Here is a 20,387-nt window from a genome sequence, read left to right on the forward strand (position 1 = left end):
GTAGTAAATGGAACGTGTAGTAAATAGAACCGGACCGCTGTCCTCGGCCGGGATATTTGTGACGGTCTCGCCAGAGATGTGATCATTATTTCCAGTAATGATGATTAACTAATCATTTTGTTTAAAGAAACCATAGAATAATTGGTTCTTTTCTTGTTTTTAGTAAAACCCGAAGATCTGCTCCAGCGTGACAATGCTCAACTTAAAATCCTCTGAGAACACTCATGAAGCCGCTCTCTTAATAATGAACCGCTCTGTGTACTTCATGTGTCACTTTGTTGTGCGTACTATAGTCTGTCATGTGCACACGACTCACAGTTGAAGACATCTGAGCTCCACGCTGCTTTTTTTGAAGCTCTGCTCACAGATAAATGTTTTAAAATGTTAATGTGGTTTGTTTCATCAGACGGGACACACATCTTCTTTCATCCAGATCATGTTGTCTCTGTTATCCTGTCACAATATACGATATCCGTCTAGAACAACATTTGTTACTTGTGTTGCCTTCTAATAAGTCATATTTCATCCCCCAAGCTTCCTTTTCATAGGTGGAAATAACAACGGATTCACTCAGTTAGTTAAGCATTAAAAGTATTACAAATATGACATTTGGTTTTTCTATTGGTTTCCAGAACGAGATGAAGATCAAAGTTCTGGAGTCCAAGCACCAGGAGGAGAAGCTGAAGATGCAACAGAGACACGACGCAGACGTCGAGAAAGTAAGAATCAAAATAGAAAAACCTAGTAAACACTCTCTAACGGCTCTTTAGGGCAGCAATACACTGCGTAGCATCACAGGTCACGCCACAATACATGTGTGTGTGTGGGGAAGTGACAGAAAGACGGAAATTAGGTAAGAAATTATTAGTGCTTTGATATTCATTGTCAGAGAAAGAGAGAGAATACTTTCTGACAATGCGTGTTGATGCAGACCAGCAGACCGTGTCTTATATGGATTCAATAGTCGACTACAGACAACGTCCTCTACGTTTATACTGTAGTCTTTAATTGAATTTCTTCTGGAGTAATAAGCCCAGTTCTCCTGAATGGGAGCAGCGTAGTGGGACCGTGGCTTCATCCCGTTCTTGGAGGCTTTTCTTCTGCTTTTCTTTGGTTTGCGATTGGCATGAAATAATCAGCTGATTGTTCCTGACTACGTCTCGTCAGGCAACCGTGATTTCAAGTGTACGAACCCCAAACTGAGCCGGTGCTTGTAGAATAGTCTCTATATTCATTTTGTTTTGAAATCCAGTTTCACTTATATTGAGAAATAAAGTTTAAAATGACTTTGTACTTTCTCCTGGGCACAGGCTGGTCTGCTCACTTGGATGTTCATAGAGACTCGTTAACCCGCGTTACAGCGCCCATCTTTGGCACTTGATTCCATTATGTCGGCTAATGAAAAGGAAAAGAACAAGTCTCTCCTCTCCTCCTCAACGCAAATAATCAGCTCCTCAAAGCTCGTTGTCAGCTGGTTTATTTCACACTCGGTGCCCATCAGCTGGGCTGCAGATGAAGCACCTGGGATCTGTCCCCGGTGAGACTTGCCTTTGCTGCCGCAGAAGCTTTTAATAAAAGGGAAAAAACACTCACATTTTCTCTCCACTTAAAGATGCCCATTTGCTTCTTTGTGTTTGACAAGAGACAGGATGACAGCTAGCTCGCCCCCCCTCGCTCCCTCTCTTTAATTACATACAGATTGCAAGTTATGTCCGATTTAATTTCCTCAGAATTGTACCCAGTATTCCCTCTAAAGGCTTCAAAGGGGAGAGATTCAGGGGTGCCCTCTGAAGAGCCTGATGGGAGGAGGGCAAGCAAAGTTTAGTTTTAATTAGTCTCTTTACTGTATGAATAATGTATACGTTGCCGAAAGGCTCCTGGTCATTGTGGAGAGGGTAATGAGAGGAACAGTGTGCTGTTTAGTCCTAAAATATTGAATAACCTCAGGTGAAGAAGTACATCTTCATGTTCTCTTTCTGATCGTGCTAATGATCCGAGACGAACAATAGACCACAGTGTACACCAGAAGACAATAGAGGGTAGTTACTAATATGGGTTGAATTACATTCATGTGTTTGTTGAGACTTTTGTTTCTGTGTTCTCACTGCAGGTGTTTTAGGTCCGTTTCTTTTGTTCGCTCCTTTCACTGGTGATGTTTGTTAAAGTCATGGACGGACAGCTGGATTCCTGGATTCTTATAAAAGCCTAAAATGAGCACGCTAAAAGCCGTCATTTCCCACGTCCTGGTGCACTCTCCCTGGACCTGACTGTGTTTCACCGCCTTGCTCAATGGACCCCTAAAAATCCAACAGTCTCTGGGCTGGATAAATTGAAAAAATGGTGTTAAATGTTTGGTGAACTTTGCTCCAATTGCCCCATCCTCCTTTCATCTCGCCCATCCCATTCACACGGGGAGGGTGACAGGCGTGGCAACTAAGTGCACTTGGATATTATATTTTTCTTTTATTCCAGACTCATAGATGGAACAAAATGCTGGAAAGATAACGTGGCTTCGGGCTTCGGGGCGGAACGAGAAAATAACCACTCTTACTTTCTGCCATTTCAGACAGAAATCTAGAGCATCATCTGTTGTCGGAGAAGTCTGTTTTATTCTCTCTTGTTATTTGGATGGGTAATACCAATGTCTTTATGAATTCTAATGCAGGAGACACTCCCTCAGACCAACTGCATGATGTGCATGTACATCATCTTCTTCCTCAATGTGGAGCTTGCTACTGTCCTTTTTTATACGGGAGCTCCAACTCTCCATGGCCTTATGTACCTAATGACTCGCAGATGGCAGCAGCGAGCAGACGCACTTACCTCATCACACCTCGGCACAGGTGGTTCACTCAGATGGCGTTTCGCTCCGTTAGCTTGTCGCCTCCTCAGGATCAGATAGGCATGTGGAGGAGGAGGTCTAGTCAAGTCATCCAGTGAATTATGTTCCATGTCCTTTTAAATAACATCCTAAATCTCAACACTTCTTCTTCCCTGCTTTACACCCACCTGTCGATTGGTTTAAAAATAATTTGAAACCATTTCCAGGAATTCACCAGCATGAATATGCATCTGTAACACAGACCAACAACATTGCTCCACAGTGCTGCTAGTGGTCGGAAACCTTTTTCATTTTTAATTCCAACGCTGTTTTTCATTTTTGGCGTCTGTGTTCCATTCTGTTTATATTTGTTCCACAAGTAAACTTCTAACTTTAAAAGCTACTGGTGGAAGTTAAAACAACGTGAGAAAAGGCACTTTAACAAGAACATCCATCATGGATGCAACTTGGACGTTTTCTCAGCAGAAAAAAAAAAAAAACCCGAATATTCTCCGGTATGTGTTTTTAAAACAAATCTCCCTCTTTCTCCTGAGATTCTGGACCGAAAGAATGGTGAGATTGAGGAGACGAAGAGCATTCAGCGGGCCAAGCAGAAGGAATCGGAGGAGATGATCCGTAAGCTGGAGAGGAGAGGTGAGAGGTCACCGGATTGCAGGGTAAACTGGACGGATGTTTATACTGGTGTCTCTGAACACTCAGTGTAAAAAGCCCGAAAAGATACAATTCCACAAGAGACTTGGCTGGTGTCGAGCGACGTTCTCCAGCTGTGCTGCTTAATCACCATTTTAATCGCACAATGTCGGCCTTTTTTATTCATTTCCTCTCGTGCTCCTCGCCTCTCTATTGTGTGTCTCTCAAAGCATTCGATGAGAAACGTGTAAGCTTGGCAAAAGGCAGAGCTACCGGCCATTTTATTGAAGCTATATCTTTATTGACATTGATTTACTGACAGCGCATCACTGGGCATGACTGCGTGTCCATCGGTGCTCGTGCCCAGAGGCCTGACTGCTCTTGGTGTGTTTTGTGTCCGCGCTGTTCCACAGTTCAAAGTGTGCTGCGGGAATCCCAGGTCATCTGCGGGAGCAAAGAGAAGCAGATCGCTGAGCTGAAGAAGATGTCGGATCAGAGCGCCGACTCCCTGACAAACGAGTGGGAGAAGAAGGTACGATGGAGAAGTTGAAGGGTTTGGTTATTCTACAGCCCGACCCCCTGTAAGCAGCCCTGAGCCAGAGGAAGGCCGTTTGATGGCTTGAGACGGGCAGACAGGCGCTGCTGTACTGTTAGGAAAACACATTTATTCGGTCATCCGGTGTGTTATTTTTTTTTTTTTTTTGAGCTGAAAAATTAATGCTCTCTGCCCTGTGTTTTCACTCCTGATAACCAAGCTCAATTAGACCCTAATGCAGTTTCCACTCATCTCTTCAGGGTCACTTAGCATGTGAGGAGCTACAATTCTTCTTAGATGTAATAATAATAATCGACTTCGATGTACATAAATGGGGTTTATTCCCCTTGAATAAGCAAGACAGATGCATCAAGAAATAGATCATAATAGAGACGTTGGCAAAGGAGTGAAGCGTGGCCGTGGTGGGAATACAGGGAGACGGATCTGTGACCGATGAGCTCTTCTCTGCCCCTCCAGCTGCATGCTGCTGTGACCGAGACGGAGCAGGAGAAGTTTGAATTGCAGAAGAAACACACTGAGAGCATCCGGGAGCTGCTGGAGGACACCAACCTCCGGCTGGCTAAGATGGAGGCCGAGTACAATGCTCGGTCACAGGGAACTGTGAGTACAGGAGCAGGGGCACGTTTAATTAGGGAAGAGATGGGTGAGGAGATGGGTGAGGAGATGGGTGAAGAGAGGTGAGGAGAGGTGAAGAGATGGGTGAGGAGATCGGTGAGGAGATGGGTGAGGAGAGGTGAAGAGAGGTGAAGAGAGGTGAAGAGAGGTGAAGAGATGGGTGAGGAGAGGTGAAGAGATGGGTGAGGAGATGGGTGAAGAGATGGGTGAGGAGAGAGGTGAAGAGAGGTGAAGAGATGGGTTAAGAGAGGTGAGGAGATGGGTTAAGAGAGGTGAGGAGAGGTGAGGAGATGGGTGAAGAGAGGTGAGGAGAGGTGAGGAGATGGGTGAAGAGAGGTGAAGAGATGGGTGAGGAGAGGTGAAGAGAGGTGAAGAGAGGTGAAGAGAGGTGAAGAGATGGATGAAGAGATGGGTGAGGAGAGGTGAAGAGATGGGTGAGGAGATGGGTGAGGAGATGGGTGAAGAGAGAGGTGAAGAGAAAGGTGAAGAGAAAGGTGAAGAGATGGGTGAGGAGATGGGTGAAGAGAGGTGAAGAGATGGGTGAGGAGAGGTGAAGAGATGGGTGAGGAGATGGGTGAGGAGAGGTGAAGAGATGGGTGAGGAGATGGGTGAGGAGAGGTGAAGAGATGGGTGAGGAGAGGTGAGGAGATGGGTGAAGAGAGGTGAGGAGAGGTGAGGAGATGGGTGAGGAGATGGGTGAGGAGAGGTGAAGAGATGGGTGAGGAGAGAGGTGAAGAGATGGGTGAAGAGAGGTGAAGAGATGGGTGAAGAGATGGGTGAAGAGAGGTGAGGAGAGGTGAGGAGATGGGTGAAGAGAGGTGAGGAGATGGGTGAGGAGATGGGTTAAGAGAGGTGAAGAGATGGGTTAAGAGAGGTGAGGAGAGGTGAGGAGATGGGTGAAGAGAGGTGAGGAGATGGGTGAAGAGAGGTGAGGAGATGGGTGAAGAGAGGTGAGGAGATGGGTGAAGAGATGGGTGAAGAGAAGTGAGGAGATGGGTGAAGAGAGGTGAGGAGATGGGTGAAGAGAGGTGAAGAGAGGTGAGGAGATGGGTGAAGAGAAGTGAGGAGATGGGTGAAGAGAAGTGAGGAGATGGGTGAAGAGAGGTGAGGAGATGGGTGAAGAGAGGTGAGGAGAGGTGAGGAGATGGGTGAAGAGAAGTGAGGAGATGGGTGAAGAGAAGTGAGGAGATGGGTGAAGAGAGGTGAGGAGATGGGTGAAGAGAGGTGAGGAGATGGGTTAAGAGAGGTGAAGAGATGGGTTAAGAGAGGTGAGGAGATGGGTGAAGAGAAGTGAGGAGATGGGTGAAGAGAGGTGAGGAGATGGGTGAAGAGAGGTGAAGAGAGGTGAGGAGATGGGTGAAGAGAGGTGAAGAGAAGTGAGGAGATGGGTGAAGAGAGGTGAGGAGATGGGTGAAGAGAGGTGAAGAGATGGGTTAAGAGAGGTGAAGAGATGGGTTAAGAGAGGTGAAGAGATGGGTTAAGAGAGGTGAGGAGATGGGTGAAGAGAGGTGAGGAGATGGGTGAAGAGAAGTGAGGAGATGGGTGAAGAGAGGTGAGGAGATGGGTGAAGAGAAGTGAGGAGATGGGTGAAGAGAGGTGAGGAGATGGGTGAAGAGAGGTGAAGAGAGGTGAGGAGATGGGTGAAGAGAAGTGAGGAGATGGGTGAAGAGAGGTGAGGAGATGGGTTAAGAGAGGTGAGGAGATGGGTTAAGAGAGGTGAAGAGATGGGTTAAGAGAGGTGAGGAGATGGGTGAAGAGAAGTGAGGAGATGGGTGAAGAGAGGTGAGGAGATGGGTGAAGAGAGGTGAAGAGATGGGTTAAGAGAGGTGAGGAGATGGGTGAAGAGAGGTGAAGAGATGGGTGAAGAGAAGTGAGGAGATGGGTGAAGAGAGGTGAGGAGATGGGTTAAGAGAGGTGAAGAGATGGGTTAAGAGAGGTGAGGAGATGGGTGAAGAGAGGTGAAGAGATGGGTTAAGAGAGGTGAGGAGATGGGTGAAGAGAGGTGAAGAGATGGGTGAAGAGAAGTGAGGAGATGGGTGAAGAGAGGTGAGGAGATGGGTTAAGAGAGGTGAAGAGATGGGTTAAGAGAGGTGAGGAGATGGGTGAAGAGAGGTGAAGAGATGGGTTAAGAGAGGTGAGGAGATGGGTGAAGAGAAGTGAGGAGATGGGTGAAGAGAGGTGAGGAGATGGGTGAAGAGAAGTGAGGAGATGGGTGAAGAGAGGTGAGGAGATGGGTTAAAAGAGGTGAAGAGATGGGTTAAGAGAGGTGAGGAGATGGGTGAAGAGAGGTGAAGAGATGGGTGAAGAGAGGTGAGGAGATGGGTGAAGAGAGGTGAGGAGATGGGTTAAGAGAGGTGAAGAGATGGGTGAAGAGAGGTGAGGAGATGGGTGAAGAGAAGTGAGGAGATGGGTGAAGAGAGGTGAGGAGATGGGTTAAAAGAGGTGAAGAGATGGGTTAAGAGAGGTGAGGAGATGGGTGAAGAGAGGTGAAGAGATGGGTGAAGAGAGGTGAGGAGATGGGTGAAGAGAGGTGAGGAGATGGGTGAAGAGAGGTGAGGAGATGGGTGAAGAGAGGTGAAGAGAGGTGAGGAGATGGGTGAAGAGAGGTGAGGAGATGGGTTAAGAGAGGTGAAGAGAGGTGAGGAGATGGGTTAAGAGAGGTGAAGAGAGGTGAGGAGATGGGTTAAGAGAGGTGAAGAGAGGTGAGGAGATGGGTTAAGAGAGGTGAGGAGATGGGTTAAGAGAGGTGAGGAGATGGGTGTCCTTTGCATGAAAGTCGTTTCCTTGTTTAGCTGTATAAGTACACATGTGTACTTCCTGTAACCTTTGGGCGAGAATGACTTTCATATCTTACCTCTGTCATCTTTATAAAGGTCTTTGATCTTTGTGTGTAGTAAATCTTCCGCATTCGCACACACACACACGCACGCACACACACACTCACGCTCTTCTCAAAGCTACAGTTTCTTTGATGTCATATGAAAGGATTTTGGTTTTAAGTGGGATCGTGCACATTACACTAATGGGGATCGTCAACACCAGAGGCCAGTCGAATACACCGCTTCATAAATATTATTGTTGTTATTATTATCATTGTTCGTGGGCTCGCTTGCATATCACACATATACTCATATTGCTTCTGGCCGTAATCTGTCAGCAGGCCAATATTTGAAAGGCATCAAACCCTGGACAGTGCAGGGCCGGTGGTGAGGCCCCTCTTTTAATAATTAAGGACAGACAGACACGGCCCTAGAGAATGAAAAGAGCCGCAGTCACTGTAAATGAGCTGCTCTCCTATTGGGAGTTTTACACACACACACACACACACACACACACACACACCTTTCTGTAGGAAGTTCAAAGTGAACTTTATCTCAGGTGAGTTATTACAGCACACTTGTTTTGTGGTCGGTGTGTCGAACCCTAAATCTTTAGGATCGATGTTGTCTTGTGTTCTTTTTGTGTGTGGAAAGGTTCATTTGGCTCTGTTGGCTTGTCGCTGGTAGTTATACTTGTACAAATTATTCAATACATCAGTCAGAGTTCATCCAATATGCAGATATATGTGCTCGGGGAATATCCAGTCCTCCACGACTTTGACCCCGGAGCTTCAGTAGCTCTGAGCTTCGTACAGTTAATGATACTTGTATGCCGGTTTGGCTTCAGGCTCCTCCTCCTCCTCCTCCTCCTCTCACTGTGTGGGGGAGACGGAGCTGCCAATAAAAAGTTCATACCAAGAACACAAAGTGAAAAGTTCACTCTGTTCACAGGTGAAGTATGCAAGCCAAGACAAACACAGATTGATGATTCATTTTCATTTTAAATAAGTGAAAGGAAGACCGTCCATCTGCCCAAATCTGTTCACATTTCTCTCCACGCAGATCAAAGGGCTCACCGATATGTCAGATGTTGTTATTTTTGGACGCTACCTAGAGAGACGATGGAGTGGCTGAGTAGGTGTTTGAAAAGAAAGACAAGCCGGTGTCTGCTGAGGTATTACGCCATTCAAACTCTTGACTGTAGTCCGTGTCTATAATCAAATGGCTGATAGCGGAGATGTCATTTAGCATGCAGCTCTTTGTACTGCTGATAATTGGCTGATTGTTGAGCTAGTATTTAGTCTTTTTTGATGTCAGGCCGGTGTGCGCTGTTTGTTTTTGTGTATAAACCGTCCAATGTCTTCAAGTCAAGAGAGGAGCATGTCTGTGCACCCCAGTAGCACTGCACACGTTGGTGTTTTGGTGACAGCGGTCCCACAAGTCCACCGCTTACTTCTTCTTTACACGTCTTCCTGTCTCGTGTCGTCCACTTGCTGCTCCGCCTCTCAACACAACGTTGATGCTTATACACCGTCTGACAGGAGATGAGTGACGTGAGCTGTGTTCCAGATACAAAAACTGTAAAAGACCATCCAGCACTCTTTAGGACTTTTTGTTTCTCCCCCAACATCAAAGACTTTGTCACTTCTTAATCTCTGAAGGGGAGCAGAGCTCATAACGTACCGTATGTAGTCTGCTCTTCACACCTTGTAATTCTCCTTCTGAAACACCTAATTAGGGGACGTCATTTGCTCCCTCTGAGTGTGTCCAGGTGTGCCCAGTCCAGCCTCGGCTCTCTGGCAGGAGATGAGAAGAAGCGCCTCTCCGTACTAAGTGTCAGCACGCGTCCCAGTACAACACAGGGCCCTTGTTCCTCTTCTCAGCGCCGCGCGCCGCCAACACAAATACCCCTCAGCAGCCTCGCCGGGCGCTCTGTTCAAACACACACGGCTCTCTCCTTTTTGCCGTCATGCCGCCTCCTGTCATCGCCGGCCTCTGTCATCGTCTAAATTGACTAGCACGCTCCATCTTTAATCAGCGCCCCATACACACATACAGAGACAGTGCAGGGAGGGGGCGTTTCTTTTCATGGAGTCTTTTCATTGTCTTTATTGAAAATCTGAATCCTGAATGAGCTTTTTGACATTTTCCAATGAAATAAATCAACAGTGTTGGTGTAATCTCAACTCGGCCATAACGCGTTGTGATTGGTTTGACACTTTACATTAAAAGTGTTTCAAATGGCAGTGAAGCTCACTCTGGTCTGCACCTTCGCCGTGTGTATTTTTCCATATTTCTAGAGCATGAGAGACAAACAACACAGCGGCCTGCTGATCAAAATATTTATCCACAGCGCTACATGTGGCCAGAAACTACACCGCGTCGCTTGAAGCAGCTGAGACTTCACTAATCCTGCAGTCATATTTGAATAACATGATAACTACACTATACTTTACAGCTCAAGACACTTTTCAAAGGCACAACAGTTGACTTTGTGGGCTGGATGAAATATGTTCACTTAACAAGACCTTCTGGTTCGAGCTCGGGTGCAGTTTGTAAAGAGAAGATGTTTTTGTTTTTGATGACTCACCGCTCTTTGGAGGATGCCAGTGCAAAACACACTCAGCTTTAGACGTGTTCATGAGTACACATCCTAACTGAAGCAGGAGCTATCCAGAATGCATTTCTCTTTTATTTCAAATATCTTACAAAAGAATGTTAAAGAATTAAGGATGAAGTCGGAGAGGTGGTCAGCTACATTGTGAGCCACATTCTTCCATATTAGCAACCGGATTGTTGTGCCTCACTTCACTTATGGGAGCATGCGATCCTCTGACCCACGGTGTTTCCTCAGGCTCGTGCCCTTCCTGGTTGTCTGAGTGATGTCTGTGTCTGCTTGTTGTCCAGGAGCAAACGGTGCGTGAGCTGGAGCTGCGGGTGAAGCAGCAGTCTGTGGCGGTGGAGAAGGGCAACGCGCTGCGTCAGAGGGTGACCCAGGAAAAGGCCCAGTTGGAGATTCACATTGCATCCATGGGCGCCGAACTGCACGAGGCCAACAGACGGTCCGTGAAATAGGAAGCGATAAAGGGGGGAGGGGGGACTAGTTTAAACTTTGCATTTGTCAACGATAGCTAGGTTGTCACAATGTTCTTTTTATTCTACAATATCGAGGTCTGAAATCACGTGTTACTGTCAAGATGCATGCAAAGGTGCCAAGAAATCCTTTAAATCTGCTGAGACAAAACTACAGCAACGGGGAGGTGAAGTGACGGGTGAGACCTAACCGGTCAGCGTGTGTGTTAACCGCCTTTAACGGTCCTCAGAAATGTGACCCTGCAGAAGGAGAAGGAGCAGCAGGGCGAGCGGCACGAGCAGACCGTGCAGAAGCTCCAAGCCAAACACGAGACTGACCTGAGCCACTTGCATCAGGAACACGATCTGTCTGCTGCTAAGGTCCACGTCGCCACGACAACGCTCTGCACGACACACTGACAGCGAATTGATTGAAAATACAAATGTGTGGTTTTTCACAAGTTCCTCTCTGTCTCTCTCTTCCAGTCCTCCGAGGTGATGGAGGACTTGGAGAAAACTGTGGCGCTCCTCAAACAGCAGCTCCTGGACAGTGAACACCGAAGACACCAACAAGTCAGGGTAGGATTTTGGGGGCGGCATGTTTTGTGTTTGTGTGTGTGTGTGTGTGTGTCTGTGTGCACGCCTGAATGTAAACGGCATGCACCTTTTCTGTTCGTCCTTGGGGCAACTTCATATGTGAAGCTGCTTAGGTTTAGAACAGGCTTGTCTCGTGTGACGTGTCGCAGTATCTCCTCTGCCTAACATCGTTCACATCATTTCAACTCTGCTTCCTCCCAGGATCAAGAGATGAAGTTTCACCAGGAAAAAGATGAAGTGCGGATCAACTGTGAGACAAAGGTATCGTGTACTTCAGAAGAACTGATCCACGGAGCTCCATAGCTTCTGTCGTTGCATTGAAACAGTCCTGGACACAGTGATTACGGTCAAGTAGAGATCAAAGCCTGGAGTCACATGCTCCTTTTTCGTTCCCCTTACTTTTACGTCTGGTCTCGTAAAATCAGGGCCGTGATTAACAAGTAGATGAAGGACTGGGCAAAGAAGAAAAGGAGAAGGATGGTAAATGGAGGATTTAGCATAAAAGTTATAACGCAAAGAAAGTTGAGAATGGGAGTTATAAGGAAATCTGAATAAACTTGTAGACTTACTCTGCAAAAGAGCACATTAAAGTATGCACTATCAGTGTACCCGGGCCTACTCTTAATGGCCTTTACTTTTGAGGGACCCTCTTCAAAGCCAGAGAGCAGCTGTAAACCATAGAGGGAAGAGACCAATCTTAACAATCTGAGCTGGACCAGACCGGTCCAAGCCAGACTTCTTAGGTGAAAGTTTGGTTTTAAAGACCTGCTGCACCTGGGTCATCTTCAAAGTGCCATATTTATAATGTGTGTGCTCGTGGCAGGCTGGCATACCCAGAGACGGGGCCCCTCTGGCTGAGACACCTGCAAGAACTTAGCAGGCCTTTGTGCACTTTACTCAGGGTCATGGAGAATTTCAATTAAGCTTCTTGAAAAGAAAGTCTCTGTGTGTGTGTGTGTGTGTGTGTGTGTGTGTGTGTGTGTGTGTGTGTGTGTGTGTGTGTGTGTGTGTGTGTGTGTGTGTGTGTGTGTGTGTGTGTGTGTGTGTGTGTGTGTGTGTGTGTGTGTGTGTGTGTGTGTGTGTGTGTGTGTGTGTGTGTGTGTGTGTGTGTGTGTGTGTGTGTGTGTGTGTGTGTGTGTGTAATAAGTCTGTATTTTTTTCCGCCTTCTTCCTTCTGGTCGGTGAGAGGAGATTTAAACTATGAAGGAAAGAGGAGTCAGCATTTCATTTCCCGTGAAAGATTCCTCTTTCCACTCCTCAGGAGTTGGAAGTGAGACACGTGATGGAGGCCAGCGTACGGTATCTGGACGTAACAGGGGCCCATATGGCTGCCACAGATCCAGAGGGAGAGGCCCTCTCTGCAGGCAGATAGGCTCAGATGTTACTTTTGATGGGGTGATGGAGAGAAGAGGCGAGACCAGATGCACACGGTCCCAGACAGGAGAGTTTTGTTGAGTGATGTTTGATGGTGTCTGCTTGTGCACTCAATTCCACCTCTCTGTCTGTCTCCCTATCTCCCTCCCCCTCCCCCTCCCTCCCTCCCTCCCTCCCTCCCTCCCTCCCTCCCTCTCTCCCTCTCTCTCTCCCTCCCTCCCTGTTTCCCTCTCCCTCTCTCCCTCCCTCCCTCTCTCCCTCCCTCCCTCTCTCCCTCTCTCCCTCTCTGCCTCCCTCCCTCTCTCTCTCCCTCTCTCTCTCTCTCCCTCTCTCCCTCCCTCCCTCTCTCCCTCCCTCCCTCTCTGCCTCCCTCTCTCTCCCCCTCCCCCTCTCTCCCCCTCCCTCTCTCTCTCCCTCCCTCCCTCTCCCTCTCTCCCTCCCTCCCTCTCTCCCCCTCCCCCTCTCTCCCCCTCACTCTCTCTCTCCCTCCCTCCCTCCCTCCCTCCCTCCCTCCCTCCCTCCCTCCCTCCCTCCCTCTCTCCCCCTCCCTCTCTCACTCGCTCACTCTCTCTCTCCCTCTCTCCCTCCCTCCCTCTCTCCCCCTCCCCCTCTCTCCCCCTCCCTCTCTCACTCTCTCTCTCCCTCCCTCCCTCTCTCTCTCTCTCTCCCTCTCTCCCTCCCTCCCTCTCTCACTCCCTCTCTCCCTCCCTCCCTCAGGTTTTGGCAATCCACAGTGAACTAGAGAACGAGAGATCAGAAGCTAAGAGGAAAGTGGCCAAACTAGAAGACGCACTCAGGTACAGAGAAAGACTTATCAATAAGTGGTAATTGTTGCAGAAATAATTAACAGTGGACGTTTCTGGAATAGAAAAATACATTTTTTTAAATTCTGTATTTCCTGCATTTATTGATGAGACAGAGGAAGCATCACACTTTGGATACTCATGAATACAAAAAGCCTTAAAATCATGTACACATCGGTGAGAATGAGCAGTGTATTTGTGTGTCTGTGTGTTGTTTCCTATTTGTTTGTGTGTGCATACGCAATACTCCACAAACTACATCACGATCTAAGAATATCATTGAAAAGCAGCGATCGCAGGTTATGCGACAGCTTTATGGACAAATGTTCTGCTCTGTTACCGTTTGTACTGAAGTTGGTCATTTCCAACCTGCATGATTCTAGTGGAGCATTTCTTTTACAATTATTAGCATCACACATTTGAGCCTCGACTTTGCGGCTTTAAACTTTATTAGTTAGTTAGTTAGTCTTCTGAGTCTTTGATCATACTAACAGTCTGCATGGATTCTGTTTTAAGGTGGAGTTTGGCTTTAAAAAGCCACCCTTGCCCTCTTTCATCTTTTTCTTAGTAGAGAGCCCGGTGACATCAGAGCTTCACATTTGTGTTGTCTTGAAGAAAACTAGCAAAATTAACCCTGCTGCATAAAACACGAATAACCATAAAAAGAACATCATGACTTATTTTTTTAAATGATGTTAATCTTAATGTGTACGTGCAACATGGAAGGGGTTATTACATTATTGATGAACATTGCACCAATCACCTCCCAACACTGCAGTTCCCCTCAGCGATACAAACTGTCTTAGCGTCTTTCAGCATTTTGTTTTGAATTTGTGGCCCACAACGTTAGTCTCATCGCTGTCGTCCATCTTGTTGTGAGCGTCTGTGGGGACTCCTAGCTCCTGTTTCTGCCCCCAAAGGACGCATATAGTCCAGCATTGCTAGAGCAACTACGTCATGGCTTGTTGTTGCTCCGGACCCGAGTTAGTTATTAGTAAATCAATGATAATAGTGATAAAAGTACTGCTCAGATAATAACCATTTTGCATTATATATTTTTTCTAATTATGAAAAAAGATTTCACACTTTCTTTGGTTTGACTTCCCCGTCGGCTTCTTGCTCCCGACCTTTAGCTCCGTCACTCCCTCCGTCCTCTCCAGAGCTGCACACTCTGCCGACGGCTCCGACTTCAACCGACTCCGACCAACCAGTCAGAACCTTCCACTGGGTTTCACAGACCAGTGCTGCCTTTCAAGCAGATTACAGTTTCCCTGGCGACAACTAGAATGTGTTCTGCACAATGAAACAATGTTCAGCCACCTCCGCTCCAGATGCAATGTTCACTCAATGTTCAGCCACCTCCGCTCCAGATGCAATGTTCACTCAATGTTCAGCAACCTCCGCTCCAGATGCAATGTTCACTCAATGTTCAGCAACCTCCGCTCCAGATGCAATGTTCAAACAATGTTCAGCAACCTCCGCTCCAGATGCAATGTTCAAACAATGTTCAGCAACCTCCGCTCCAGATGCAATGTTCAAACAATGTTCACTCAATGTTCAACAACCTCCGCTCCAGATGCAATGTTCAAACAATGTTCAAACAATGTTCAGCAACCTCCGCTCCAGATGCAATGTTCAAACAATGTTCAGCAACCTCCGCTCCAGATGCAATGTTCAGCAACCTCCGCTCCAGATGCAATGTTCAAACAATGTTCAGCAACCTCCGCTCCAGATGCAATGTTCACTCAATGTTCAGCAACCTCCGCTCCAGATGCAATGTTCACTCAATGTTCAGCAACCTCCGCTCCAGATGCAATGTTCAAACAATGTTCAGCAACCTCCGCTCCAGATGCAATGTTCACTCAATGTTCAACAACCTCCGCTCCAGATGCAATGTTCAAACAATGTTCAGCAACCTCCGCTCCAGATGCAATGTTCACTCAATGTTCAGCAACCTCCGCTCCAGATGCAATGTTCAAACAATGTTCAGCAACCTCCGCTCCAGATGCAATGTTCAAACAATGTTCAGCAACCTCCGCTCCAGATGCAATGTTCAAACAATGTTCACTCAATGTTCAACAACCTCCGCTCCAGATGCAATGTTCAAACAATGTTCAGCAACCTCCGCTCCAGATGCAATGTTCACTCAATGTTCAACAACCTCCGCTCCAGATGCAATGTTCAAACAATGTTCAGCAACCTCCGCTCCAGATGCAATGTTCAAACAATGTTCAAACAATGTTCAGCAACCTCCGCTCCAGATGCAATGTTCAAACAATGTTCAGCAACCTCCGCTCCAGATGCAATGTTCAGCAACCTCCGCTCCAGATGCAATGTTCAAACAATGTTCAGCAACCTCCGCTCCAGATGCAATGTTCAAACAATGTTCAGCAACCTCCGCTCCAGATGCAATGTTCAAACAATGTTCAGCCACCTACGCTCCAGATGCAATGTTCAAACAATGTTCAGCAACCTCCGCTCCAGATGCAATGTTCACTCAATGTTCAGCAACCTCCGCTCCAGATGCAATGTTCAAACAATGTTCACTCAATGTTCAACAACCTCCGCTCCAGATGCAATGTTCAGCAACCTCCGCTCCAGATGCAATGTTCAAACAATGTTCAGCAACCTCCGCTCCAGATGCAATGTTCAAACAATGTTCAGCAACCTCCGCTCCAGATGCAATGTTCAAACAATGTTCAGCCACCTACGCTCCAGATGCAATGTTCAAACAATGTTCAGCAACCTCCGCTCCAGATGCAATGTTCACTCAATGTTCACTCAATGTTCACTCAATGTTCAGCAACCTCCGTAAACATAGCGTCTTGAGTGTGTCTGTATTTGGGGTTTCTTCCTTGGCTCCTTAGGAACAGCCCGTTGCACTCGGAGTCTTAGCCAAAGCTTCTAATCCAAAACAAAGATGGATCCTTTTCGCGAATGAGAAATTGCATTAAGCTGTCGGTCATGGTTGTTATTGCTGTTCCTTCGTGTTTCTGCCGGTGTGAAACAACATAAAAACTAATTTTGCAGTTTTGTGTCATTTAGTATTCAGCATAAAGATCGCAAAGGGACATTGATGGTCGTGCCTGCGTATTGTTTGCGTATTGTTTGCGTCTTTGTCAGCGCGGCAACAGAGGACACAGCAGACGGATCCGTCTGCATAAATTATCCCTTGTTGTTAGTATCAGTAACGAGCCAGTCATTCCCTCGTTTAGTGTTAAACACTGAGAAACTGCAAGTGGCCCATCGGGCTCTTAGCTAATTAAGTACTCAGACTCCCCACACACACACACACACACACACACACACACACACACACACACGCACACACAAGAACCAGTCTGATGTCTACCTGCCTGCTGTCCTGGCAACACTGATGGCCTTTAAAGGAGATCCAGGGAAACTTCAAAGAGTGTGTGTGTGTGTGTGTGTGTGTGTGTGTAGATGGGTGATGAAATTAAACAAGTTGAACTGCTCAACATGCCCTCCAGATACTGCGTGGTATGTGCGCTGTGTTATGATGAGTGTTGATCCAAAAACCCTCTTGATAAAAAGATATTTCTAACATTGTATGTGTTGTGATGGCTGAGGATGGATCTGTTGGTAGATTAGATTATGGTTGTTTATATCCCGCATATATATCTGTTATCCACACCCCTTTCTTTCCATGGTTTACACCCACTCTTTCTTTCCAGTATAAAATTGCGCCGTCCTGCCATGCAAATATGCATTGCTGTGTCAATTTGTGTCCCAGGTCTGTGTTGCTATAGCAACAACAACAACAAGAAAGCATCACAAAGCTGTGCAGAGAACAAGTTTCTCTCCTCTTCTTTCATCCCCACGTGCCTCAGATCATTACAGGGCATTAGCATAGAGATGGAGAGATGCACCACAGAGGGGGAGGGGGGGGGGGGGGGGCTCATCTGGGGAACAGCTTGCCTGCATTTGCAACAGTGACCTCCAAATAAAAATTTTAAAACAGCGGAAAATCACCTGAATGTTTAAAGTAGAGGGGTATAACAGCTGGTTTGTTTCTACATTACGGTCTCTACACATGGGTGTGTGTGTGTGTATGTATGTATGTATATATATAATATATATATATATTTATATTTATTTATTTCTTTATTAAAACTGGCTTTACCAAAACCATGTGCCTGCAATGGTGCTCTGACTGCGTCCCAGCAGCCACTGGGGCTCCGTGTGATCGTTGATGATTTGGAATGGGTTGGAATGGGTTGGAATGGGTTGGAATGGTTTGGAATGGCTTCATGAAGGCGACACGCTGGCTGTCCAAACCTGAGCACGCTCACTCTGCCGAGGCGATGCGTCATGGCCTGTCGAATTTACACCAACTCTTTCCTTCAGTCATAATCCCGTTTATTCCTAATTTAAAAAATCCTGCTGTTGAGCAATGAGCTCTTTTACGTCTCTTTCGGTCGAGTATTAATTAAGTGTGTGTGTGTGTGTGTGCGTGTTCTTCTTTGTCGGGGTGTCATTGTTTCTTTATTAGTGTTTGTGCACACCTGCCCACGTGCTTGCATGAGATAGTGCCACCTCTGCTCTTAAAGGTGTAGGACGCATCCATCAGGGTCTTTCATATTATTTTGTGTGTGCACATGCAAACCCTACGTCTGTGTGTGTGTGTGTGTGTGTGTGTGTGTGCGCGTGTGTGTGCGTGTGTTTGAAGTGGTCTTATCTTTCTCAGCATTCCTCTCCCATGACAGGATGGAGGAAAGCAGGGGTGGTGGTCGTCCGGAGAGATAGCCGAGAGGAGGCTGTGCAGCCTGCCAGCCCAGTTAGTGTTGAGGTGCAGGTGGAGGTATGGGTCCTGAATATTGAAAAGCTTCACCAGAGCTTAATATTTACTCCCATGGCAACTGCATTGAAAGGGGAGGATGGAGATGGGTTAAGCGCCAGTTGGATACTACAGACCTGACAAAATGAAAGACTGTATAAAACTCTTTAACTGGGACATATAGCCGAGGTTGGTGGAGGTTAACGATACTTACATCCTCGGATGCTCTTGCTGAATTTACAAGTATAGTTAAAGTTGCTGAATTTGAAATTCAGAGCATTGATGGCAAACAGTGTAAAGATATTGTGGAGTAATGGGATCCTGGAGAGAGAATGAACTGTGTGTTTCTGTGCTGTGTTGCAGGCAGTTCTCATCCAGCATACGTAGCTATACGCTGTAAATCATTATCATAGATATGTGTGGGCGGGTCCAAGAAAGTACACCGCTGTTCGTTCCTGATGTGAAACGAGTCGGATGATTTTATTTGTCACCTAGCTTGCGTACTTCCTAACCTTACTAGGTAGTTATGTTGCCTAAAGCTAACTAAAGTAGTTAAAACAGGATTTTATTTGGAAAGGACTGTGTATGTGAAAGTGTGTAAATTGACACTTGTTGCTGGCTTTCGTAGGAAAACGCACGAAAAACAAGGAGCGACTTTTTACAGGAACCGTATGAAGCGTTGGATGAAGACACGTTGTTTGTTTCCACAGCCAGCCGTGGTGCACGTTGGTCAGCCGTGGTGCACGTTGGTCAGCCGTGGTGCACGTTGGTCAGCCGTGGTGCACGTTGGTCAGCCGTGGTGCACGTTGGTCAGCCGTGGTGCACGTTGGTCAGCCGTGGTGCACGTTGGTCAGCCGTGGTGCACGTTGGCCAGCCGTGGTGCACGTTGGTCAGCCGTGGTGCATGTTGGCCAGCCGTGGTGCACGTTGGTGCATGTTGGCCAGCCGTGGTGCACGTTGGTGCATGTTGGCCAGCCGTGGTGCACGTTGGTCAGCCGTGGTGCACGTTGGTGCATGTTGGCCAGCCGTGGTGCACGTTGGTGCATGTTGGCCAGCCGTGGTGCACGTTGGCCAGCCGTGGTGCACGTTGGTCAGCCGTGGTGCACGTTGGCCAGCCGTGGTGCACGTTGGTCAGCCGTGGTGCACGTTGGCCAGCCGTGGTGCATGTTGGTGCATGTTGGCCAGCCGTGGTGCACGTTGGTGTACGTTGGCCAGCCGTGGTGCACGTTGGTGTACGTTGGCCAGCCGTGGTGCACGTTGGTGTACGTTGGCCAGCCGTGGTGCATGTTGGCCAGCCGTGGTGCACGTTGGTGTACGTTGGCCAGCCGTGGTGCATGTTGGCCAGCCGTGGTGCACGTTGGTGTACGTTGGCCAGCCGTGGTGCACGTTGGTGCATGTTGGCCAGCCGTGGTGCACGTTGGTGCATGTTGGCCAGCCGTGGTGCACGTTGGTCAGCCGTGGTGCACGTTGGCCAGCCGTGGTGCACGTTGGTCAGCCGTGGTGCATGTTGGCCAGCCGTGGTGCACGTTGGTGCATGTTGGCCAGCCGTGGTGCACGTTGGTGCATGTTTGCCAGCCGTGGTGCACGTTGGTGCATGTTGGCCAGCCGTGGTGCATGTTGGTGCATGTTGGCCAGCCGTGGTGCACGTTGGTGCATGTTTGCCAGCCGTGGTGCACGTTGGTGCATGTTGGCCAGCCGTGGTGCACGTTGGTGCACGTTGGCCAGCCGTGGTGCACGTTGGTCAGCCGTGGTGCATGTTGGCCAGCCGTGGTGCACGTTGGTACATGTTTGCCAGCCGTGGTGCACGTTGGTGCACGTTGGCCAGCCGTGGTGCACGTTGGTGCATGTTGGCCAGCCGTGGTGCACGTTGGTGCATGTTTGCCAGCCGTGGTGCACGTTGGTGCATGTTGGCCAGCCGTGGTGCATGTTGGTGCATGTTGGCCAGCCGTGGTGCACGTTGGTGCATGTTTGCCAGCCGTGGTGCACGTTGGTGCATGTTGGCCAGCCGTGGTGCATGTTGGTGCATGTTGGCCAGCCGTGGTGCACGTTGGTGCATGTTGGCCAGCCGTGGTGCACGTTGGTGCACGTTGGTCAGCCGTGGTGCACGTTGGCCAGCCGTGGTGCACGTTGGTCAGCCGTGGTGCATGTTGGCCAGCCGTGGTGCACGTTGGTGCATGTTTGCCAGCCGTGGTGCACGTTGGTGCATGTTTGCCAGCCGTGGTGCACGTTGGTGCACGTTGGCCAGCCGTGGTGCACGTTGGTGCACGTTGGCCAGCCGTGGT

At 48.0% G+C, this 20,387-nt stretch overlaps 1 protein-coding gene across 5 annotated transcripts in view; it reads left to right on the top strand.

Annotated features, from left to right (window-relative positions):
• The window catches only part of cep112 (centrosomal protein 112), an 89,274-nt gene that overhangs the window by 16,980 nt on the left and 51,907 nt on the right, over window positions 1–20,387 (top strand). For all 5 annotated transcript variants that reach the window (XM_034540447.1, XM_034540449.1, XM_034540448.1 and 2 more), the window contains 9 exons: window positions 633–719; window positions 3,376–3,475; window positions 3,886–4,004; window positions 4,485–4,628; window positions 10,370–10,524; window positions 10,786–10,915; window positions 11,021–11,113; window positions 11,333–11,392; window positions 13,223–13,302. In XM_034540447.1, coding sequence (XP_034396338.1) covers window positions 633–719; window positions 3,376–3,475; window positions 3,886–4,004; window positions 4,485–4,628; window positions 10,370–10,524; window positions 10,786–10,915; window positions 11,021–11,113; window positions 11,333–11,392; window positions 13,223–13,302 — 968 coding nt within the window. The remainder of the gene's footprint in view (window positions 1–632; window positions 720–3,375; window positions 3,476–3,885; window positions 4,005–4,484; window positions 4,629–10,369; window positions 10,525–10,785; window positions 10,916–11,020; window positions 11,114–11,332; window positions 11,393–13,222; window positions 13,303–20,387) is intronic.

The sequence above is a fragment of the Cyclopterus lumpus genome, chromosome 8, assembly GCF_009769545.1.
Source record: "Cyclopterus lumpus isolate fCycLum1 chromosome 8, fCycLum1.pri, whole genome shotgun sequence".
In the NCBI taxonomy this organism is placed as follows: Eukaryota; Metazoa; Chordata; class Actinopteri; order Perciformes; family Cyclopteridae; genus Cyclopterus; species Cyclopterus lumpus.